General features: G+C 40.0%; 1 protein-coding gene and 1 pseudogene across 1 annotated transcript; both read left to right on the top strand.

Moving 5' to 3' along the window:
* The first annotated feature begins 420 nt into the window (after positions 1 to 420).
* On the top strand, positions 421 to 2,295 carry LOC141830529 (uncharacterized; annotated as a pseudogene).
* Positions 2,296 to 4,543: 2,248 nt separating this feature from the next.
* On the top strand, positions 4,544 to 7,723 carry LOC141830724 (ADP,ATP carrier protein ER-ANT1). The gene is made up of 3 exons (XM_074718143.1): positions 4,544 to 4,917; positions 6,897 to 7,268; positions 7,345 to 7,723. Exons 1-3 carry the CDS (start codon positions 4,624 to 4,626, stop codon positions 7,657 to 7,659), a joined length of 981 nt encoding a protein of 326 aa, XP_074574244.1. The 5' UTR covers positions 4,544 to 4,623; the 3' UTR covers positions 7,660 to 7,723.
* The last annotated feature ends 1,655 nt before the right edge of the window (positions 7,724 to 9,378 follow it).

The following is a 9,378-nucleotide window of genomic DNA, read 5'->3' as shown; positions in this document are numbered from 1 at the left end:
CTAGTTCATGAGGTAAAGAGCTACAGGAAAAAGGTAATTAACGTTAGAAAGGAAAAAGGAGATGGGCCCCTCCTGGCGGTCGTCCGTCAAACTCGGTGGGGCCGTGCTTTGACGCTTTATGCCCGTAAGCGTTAGTTCGTCGTCGCTCTCCATGCAGCATCTCCCTCTCTCTTTCATTCTGTTTTATTTCTTCCTTCTCATCCCATTTTTAGCTACTCATTATAATAAGCCAACAGTCTTTCCTTCTTTAATCTCACTTCTCGCTATATATATGCCCTCTGATGGGGGAATTGGATTGTCGGAGGTATAATTGATTAAATTCTCCTGTTATGTAGGAATTGAAGAACCAGAGCTAGCTCGCGAATAGGTGGTGTCGAGGAGTTTAGAAGACAAATATATACTTGTTGTAGCTGGATATTGATGGTTGGAGAAGGAGACATGTTTCCGGCGATTGCCGAACCGGCCGCCTCCGACGAGCTCTTGATTGTAAGTCTCTCGCGAGGTCTCCGTTGAATGTTTGTAGGGGGTAAACTAAACCTTTGATCATCCCATTGGGCTCCCATTATTTTGGATATTGGACAGCACGCCAAATAGAATTTATTATGGGAGAATCTTGGCTAATTCTATATATATAGATCCCCTGCAGAAATTTTCTCCGGGCATCGACGTGCAGGGATGTTGTGATGAACTTGTAGATGGAACGCTGTTTGATTTAGTGCGATGAGAATGGAATCGACCTTCTTGTTTAATTCATCATTCGGAAATGGTAATTGAGATTTCTTTATGTGTTTGAATTGACTAGGAGATCTCGAGCCCGATCGCGGCGCAGCTGCTCGATTTCTGCGGCGACGGTGAAGGCGACGAGGGTGGCGCCGGTGGGCTTTTCGTCCATTCCGACAACTCCATCCTACTCCCTTCCTACGAGGATGGCGTCTCTTCTTCACCGGAGACATACGCCGTCGCCGCCACTGACGGCCCGGCGGCTCTGTGCTGCTACGGAGTCGACGGCGACGCGGCCGCCGGATTCTCCTCCTTACGCTCCCTCTACTCCCTCTTCAACGCCCCTCCGCCGCCGCCCGACCCCGACCCTGACCTCTCCCTCTACCCTTCTTCTTCCTCGTCCTCCTCCGACCTCCTTCCCCCTCCTCCGTCGGCGGAGGCGTTCCGAGTCCTGACGGAGCCGGAGATGTACGTCGGGGACCCTTTCGATCAGATGATTCTGAAGGAGAGCATCACGGACGGGTACTCAATCGATCCCGCCATGGTGGTGCCGATGCCGTCGGCTGGAGGATCGGCGATGGGTCAACCGCCGCAAGGGGGGTACGAGGAGCCCTGCTATGCTCTGCCGGAAATGGCAGGGCTGAACGCACCTTCGTTCGAGTTTCTACAAGGCATTAACGAAGCGCTCTACGGCGGAGCCGACTCCCAGGGGCTCTTCGGTGGCTGCATGCCGGCAATAGGCTCCACCGCCAGGCTGCTGGCTGATGTGGCCGAAAACGGAGCTCCAGTGAGCTCGTTCGGGCAGGAAGCCATGCGACCGCGCGCGTACAACTCCGGCGATTTGCAGGTACCGGAGAATTGAAAACAGAGAACGCAACATTCATTCGCGCTTGTCGAATTCCACTCAAGAATTGCAATTAATCCTCCTTTGGCCTTTGAAAACATCCATGAAGGTGATCGGCGGAGGCAGCCAGCACCCGATGATGGGATGCAGCAGCAGCAGCAGCACCGCGAGGCCAATGCCGACCTCCGACGCCATCTCGTCGCTGGACGATCCCACCTACAAGGTCTGCCGCTTGTCGGTGGAAGAAGGAAGGAGAAGATCCACAGGTACTTGAAGAAGAGGAACGAGAGAAATTTCAGCAAGAAAATCAAAGTGAGCATATTTCTAAAACAATCCATCTCCTCTGACATTTTCCCTCCGTTCTAACGCACTTTTTAACTCGATCTTCGCGCTCAGTATGCTTGCAGAAAAACTCTAGCAGATAGCCGGCCCCGAGTGCGTGGAAGATTTGCCAAGAACGATGAACTCGGAGAGGTGGCAAGGCAGAGATCCAGTGCCCATGAATTCGACGACGATGAAGAAGTAATTAAAACTCTATAGCCATCTCATCTTTCGTTAACTACCTACAGAATTAAGGTGAGAAGGAGACGCCATTGATCGATGCTTGTTTGCTATTGTGTTTGTAGCTGGTGGTGAAAGGAGAAGGCATCCTCGACTCCTCTAACATCCTCGTACACATCAATGGAGTCAATTCGTTCAAGTACAACTACACTCTTGAGTCCTGGATTTGACTGAGGAAGAACACAAGTGTTGTTTACAGTCACTGTGGGATCGTTCATCATTCACTAGCTTTAATTAGTTTCCTTGTGTCCATGTTCCAACCCCAAAGATTTGTTATCCCTGAATTCGAATATTTTGGAGTTGAAGGTAGTTAGGAGGAAAAACAATGGTGTCTCATGCACACTGATGAAAATCTGAACACTTTGATGACAGGATTTACACGATCTAGTTTAGTCTTTGCCTTGTACATGTTATTCAATCTGTTTCTTCAGTTTTTTGCTATTTAAAATTGTGATCCTCTACTCGTTTGAGCCTTGATGATCGATGATTAACTTACCAACTAGATCCTACTTGTTTAGCTTAACCTAAATTCTAATTATGTAAACTTTGTCTTACTTTGAAGTCTGCCTATGAGATTCTAAGTTTGACCTCTTAATCTTTGGATTAGGGTGTTTGGATAGTTGATGTATAACATACTTCGAACAAGCTTTAGCTATTGTAAATTTTTTTTAATTAGCAGCCAAGTATTCAGTTCTCATATAACCAACTAATCTTGGGGATGATCGATTTGATTCCATAGAAATTTTTCATCAGTCATCAAGTAAATCGAGAAGCACTCGTGTAGGCCCATCCAGATGGTCAGCGTTCTTAAATCCGCTTCTCACTGAATGTAAAAACAACTTTAATGTACTGCAACTGAAACTCGAATTTGAGATGTCTAATTATCCGTTAAATGGCGTAATTGCTACAACATAGTCCCGAGGGCAAGTCTAGCTATTATAATGTTAAGCAAGACTAGTAAGGGTGATAATTGAGGCCTAAAAATCATTAAGCAAATCATTTGCTAACCTTAACTTAACTCGTTTAATAAATGAGTTAAAATGTATGACTCGAACCCTTTATTAACAAACTAACTTGTTTATGGCCGATTTAATTAAATGGATTAAATAGATCATAAATAGATTGTATAACACAATCAATATGATTAAGCATGATTCATATACATATCTATTATAATTTATTTATTAGAATATATGTAAATTTTTATATATCTATAAAGAGTTGACCCATTTAGACTCGGTTGAACTTGTTTCTAGCTAATGATCTGACTATGGTTACCTCAAACTTAAATCTATGAAAAATTAGTCAACTTTTGTCAACTTAAAGATTATATTAAATGCCTTATAAAATTAGTCATGAGTAGGAAGATCTAATCAAAGTCATATTGAAAAAGCACAATTTTCTATTTGAATTAGATGACATGACACCATATCAATAACAAAAAATTGTAGTTATAATAATCAAATGTTTAGATAATGACATATATGAGAACTGATATCTTGCGCGATGGATTTGTGCGCGCCCGTGCGATCGGAGAACTGATATGAGAACTGATATCTGGTCAGATTCCAGCTAAATCGCAGTCGAAGATCGGTCGAGGAAAGGCCGGCGTCGCATGTTGGTCCTTTCTCGATCAATCTCCGACTGCGATTCGATCGGAATTCGGCCCGATCGTGCCACTGTCGATGGCGATCGGGTCGGATTCCGACCGAATCGCCGCAGGTGACCAGCTGAGGAAGGACCAGCGTGTGACGTCGGCCCGTCCTCTGTCGTCCGACGATCATGATTTAGTCGGAATCCAGGCCGATCACGGTCGACAGTGACGCGCGCCACTGCCAACCACGATTGGGCTTAAATTCGTCGGATTCCGATCACTCTCCGATCGGAATTCGACGTCGGACGAAACGCCAGCGAGTGACGTGTCGATCGCGTTCGAGGTGGCGGCCGACGGTAGTCGGACGGCGCGACGGCAACGGCGATGGATCACGGGTGTCGTGCCCGGGTCGCATAGCACAGATCGACAGCATAACATTTTCGATGACATGTTTATATATACATATATTATTTATATTTAATTAAATATTCACATCATAGAATTTTATTTGTAAATCCTCATAGTCGATATCCAATTCTTCATTAGTTTCAGAGAAAATTATCATGGTTTTTCATTGAGTTGGATGGGTCAATTTCAAGATTAATTAGTTCGAATAGTCGAATAATTAGATTATTTTTAAAAATTTTGAGAATTAAAAAGCTTATTTAGCACTTTAATTGTTTTTTTAACTTTATTTTGGTCTAAGTAAGTTAATGAGATGAATAGAGAACCGCACGTCAAAGGCATCCGACAGAATGAGCGACCACCACTTCTGTTTTAATTTGACGCTGGCCATCCGATCCACTGTCCTTTATTGGAGCCGACGCTCCGCATCTTGCGTCGGCGGCCATCGAAAAAGAGGCGAGGGAACAAAAGCTGGGCGGTCGAAATCGGAGAGGGCGAGATGGGGGTCGCTGCCGATGCCGCAACCGTGGCGGTAGCGACTCCACCGACCAAGAAGATGGCGGCCGACTTTGTGATGGGCGGGGCGGCCGCGGTACTTGCCAAAAGCGGGGCCGCGCCGGTGGAGCGGGTGAAGCTCCTGCTGCAAAACCAGGGGGAGATGATCAGGAGGGGGCACTTGACTAGGCCTTACAAGGGCATCAGGAATTGTTTCGCAAGGGTTCTCAATGAAGAAGGGGTTCTCGCTTTGTGGAGAGGCAACCAGGCCAATGTCATCCGATATTTCCCTACTCAGGTTAGAATTTCTTCGGGAGATTTGGTCTCTCTCGCCCTTCTTGATTTCAGAAAGTTCTAAATTTTTTTTATCACGATACTATTGAAATTATTCCTGTTATTGCTTAAATTTGATTTCTTTTTTGTGCTAAGTTTTAGTTTCTATTCCATCAATAACTCGATTGAAGATGACTAAAGTCTCTGTTTTGGGGTGATGGCATACTGACTGATCGAATTCTTCAGGAAGATCGTGTTCATCTTGAGAGTTTACTAGATTTTTAGCTTATTTCTTCAATTCATATTTTTTGAGCTAATTGATCTGGAATTCAACCCTCAATTAGGTTGCCCTTTTGGTGGAGCTTCATAAGATTAACTTTTGACTTTCGGCATGGAAAATTATTTAAGCACCAGGTTGGTTGTAATTTGCACAGAGTTAAGGGGATTGTGTTTCTATGTTGCAATAACATTAATTAATGGAGTAAATATAAAATTTGTGAACATAGTGGACTTGGTACGGGAAAATCTTAATATATTACCAATGCATTTATATCCTTGCAATCTTGTAGCAAACTTCCGACAAATTATATATGAGTTTAGGTCTACCATCGATCCAGTTATAAGATTAGTACGTATTATACCAACTTAAGTTTGAGTTAGATACTATCTGGTGGCTATCCTAAATTCTTTATGATAAACATAAGTTAGAAGCAGAGGTTGTTGCAGATGTTCATGAGATTTTCATTATATTAGTCTGTTTTTATGAGAGATATTGTTCTGCACTTTTGACTCAATGAAGCCATTTTCTCCTCCTTAATCTAGATACGTAAATAGTTTCTGCTACTATCATATCTATGTTCTCGTAAGCCTATGTGCCGAAGACCACATAAAAATATTGTATCTACATCTAATTGCTCTCAAATATTAATATTTTTCTATTTTATTTTTTATAATATCTCTACATATCCATCTTATCATTCTCATTTGTGCTACATTAACTTTTTGTAAGACTTTTCCCCTAATATTCTAACACCCAAATCCATAAAATGTGACTGATTATAGCACAATCTGATAAAATTTTCTTTATAGTCGAATAGGATATAATGATTGCACAAGACTCCACAAGCTTCCCTCTATTTACACCTTTCATTCTTTATCTCGGAATTTATATCCATCCATCTTAATTATTTTATCAGTTCTTATTGGATCTTTTTTTTTAATTGAAACTATATTTTATATATTCAACTTTTGTTTTCTATATCGCAAAAGCTTTAGTTTCTAAAGGTTTTCTCCACAATTCAAGCTTTAAATTTAATCCAATTACATGCACTCATTATCAAAATATCATTTGTGAATAACATGTGGAAGGTTTATCTTTTGTACAATCGGCTACTTCATTTACTACAGACATAGAATTGACTCTTGAGATAAATCTACAACTATAATAAAATCATTCATCACTCTCCAAGTAGTGCTGACGCTAGTGATAGAGTTATCATACATATCTTTTAATATTTTATTTTTTACTGTTTATCTAGTTCTATTAAATTTTAGAATTGTTTAAAAAGTGCTTTGGTAAATCAGCTTTTTTGAATATACTTTCTCATCTATAATCGAAAAATGATTGAGAATGCAATACTTTGGATTAAGGAACCTTAGGCAAAAGTACTATGGGAAAGCATTCCCAAGCCTAGTCATAGTCATTTCCTTGCTTTCTGTTTTACTGAACAATACATTTTCAAATTTCTGCCGGTAATTATCATGATAGGTTTGTTACAAGAGATCTATAGAATGAGAGACGGACATGTGAGTTGTGTATATCTCGGTTTCTTTTAAAAGAAAACCTAATGATCTATATATTCAAAAATGTGTATGCCTCTTTTGTGTGTGTGTGTGATTCCACTATTCTTAATTGGAGCTTATTTTACTTAATATCATGTCAATAATTTATTATGCATTAGTATAGTTAACAATTACATAGTTGATCCTTTCGCTTTCAAACAGGCTTGTAATTTTGCATTCAAGGGCTATTTTCGAAGCCTTTTTGGTTTCTCAAAAGAGAAAGATGGTTACATGAAATGGTTAGCGGGGAATGTAGCTTCAGGTAGTGCTGCTGGAGCAACAACATCCATGTTACTATACCATTTAGATTATGCAAGGACTCGGCTTGGCACAGATGCAATTGAATCCAAAGCTAACAGTGAACGACAGTTTAAAGGATTACTCGACGTCTACAGAAAGACTCTAGCAACTGATGGTATTGTTGGCTTGTATCGAGGTTTCAGTGTTTCTATACTGGGCATCACTTTGTATCGGGGCCTTTATTTTGGCATTTATGATACCATGAAACCCATTGTTCTAGTTGGACCACTGGAGGTCAGTGTCAAATTTTGCCTGTTAGATTGCCATTCGATATTTTTGCCTGACGATTTGTTGATAAACTATGTTGCAGGGCAACTTCTTCGCCAGTTTCACACTAGGCTGGAGTGTGACTACATGTTCAGGCATTTGTGCATACCCTTTCGATACCCTGCGCCGGAGAATGATGTTGACCTCGGGACAGCCCTTCAAGTATCAGAATGGATATCATGCTCTGAAGACGATAGTCAGGAATGAAGGTTTCTTCGCACTTTACAGAGGTGCTGCTGCAAACATGCTATCGGGGATGGCCGGAGCTGGAGTTCTTGCAGGTTATGACCAACTACACCGAATTGCATGTAGGCATGGTTATGGCTTTGACCACAAGCTTAGAACCAGTGTAAATTAAAATAATTTGCTATATTTGAAAAAAAAACAAAAATTCAAATCTTTTCCATAAATTTTTTTAGTTATTTAGGTAGTCTGGAAAAACTCCCAAACAAGCTACCCTTTACATAAGGAGCTAAAGGATTAAAGACAATCCTCAAGTGCAAATTGTATATAGTGATTGTAGATTTACAAGGATAACGATACAGAAAGTATTTAACTTATGCTCTACTGTTCATGAAGTTAAAATCAGTGGTTAACTGTAGTTTCTAAATTTACATTCTTATAGATGGTCTTGGACTATAATTTATGGGACCGCTACTAGGCGGATTCCACCTTTGGGTATATATAATACCTGCAACTAAGTGATGTGCAATGCAAAGGATCTTGTCTTGCCTATGCTTAGTATATAACCGATGTATAACTTTATCAATGCAATAAAAATAAACAAAAAAGGAATAAGAATGTGGAAAGTTATAATATTTGCATTTAAGTAACAATTACTTATTTGTAATAAAATATTTTAACAACTCATTTAGAAATAAAATTCATTCGTCCCTCCAAAAGATTTTTCTTGTTCCACACTTCAAGTTTCTAGCAATGATGTGAGAGTTTCCACCAACTCTTAGAAATGTTTTAATTAGTCATATATAAATTTCTTTTGTGGGACACACTATGCAAGTGAAATATGATGATGCTTGACAATGTTCATTGCAAGAAGCAATGACTTATGATACACATATTGAAGGTGTATAGAAGATGTTTTATCATCTCGGGGTATGGTTAAGTTTACTAGCTAGTGCAGGGTAAATATTGTTATAATGGGCAAAGGTCAAATTTCGGCAAAGTCAAAAAAATATCCTCCCTACAGTGGCAAATTGTAATTTCTCAATTTACAATTTCTCATAGATCATCGTGAAGTTGATCATATGGAGCCGCTGGTGATATGCATGCATAAGATCTTGTTTGAAGATGTAGTCATTTGATTATGAAAAAAAATGCAGATAAGAAATATTAATTTGACTACTATGAGGAGGAATGTTCTCTGACTTCAAAGACTTTGCTCACTAATTTGAAAAGTAAAAAAAGAAATGTGAATCAAACAATTCATGATGACTAAACTGCCTTAACCATACAATGAAATATGACCAGTGATCATGAAAACCATAACATCTAGTGACAAGAAGTGCCGCTAAATCTAGTGATCTTAATGGTAATAACATCATTCAAATGCAAAAGAAAATGGCCAAAGAAAAAAATAATAAAACCCTAACTTCGTCTAAACAAAATTTAGTAGTAATACAATTGAGATAACTAGATCATAATTTGCGTACTCTTTCATACAAACATCTTGGAATAATGAATTCTATACTTCTTTGAAATACTAGGGATGAAATAGTTGGGTGACTTTTTTGTTTAGGAAAATTATAGTTCAATTGCATCACTATATTAGATTTAGGTAATTTAATAATTAAGCTCGTAATACTCTAGAAGGAGATAGAGCCTAGTATTTGGGTTTTGTAAGCTAGTGTGTGGAAGCAGAGTTATCGGCATATAGTGCTCGGGAGGCGGAGGCGGATCGTAAAGTGCTTGGACATGAGTTCGGAGTTAGAGGGTGCTCAGAAATTATGTCTTACGTCCTCGGGCATCATATTCCAAGTCAAAAGGTGCTCAAGAATTAAGTTTCAGAGTCTATAGTACTCGACATCAAGTTCAGAGTTAGAGGTGCTCGGGAATCAAG

The sequence above is a fragment of the Curcuma longa genome, chromosome 6, assembly GCF_044706935.1.
Source record: "Curcuma longa cultivar G26 ecotype Majalengka, Jawa Barat chromosome 6, ITB_CL_G26_1.1, whole genome shotgun sequence".
NCBI classification, from domain to species: Eukaryota; Viridiplantae; Streptophyta; class Magnoliopsida; order Zingiberales; family Zingiberaceae; genus Curcuma; species Curcuma longa.
The sequence above is the reverse complement of the archived record's forward strand: the minus strand, read 5'-3'. Positions and strand labels throughout refer to the sequence as shown.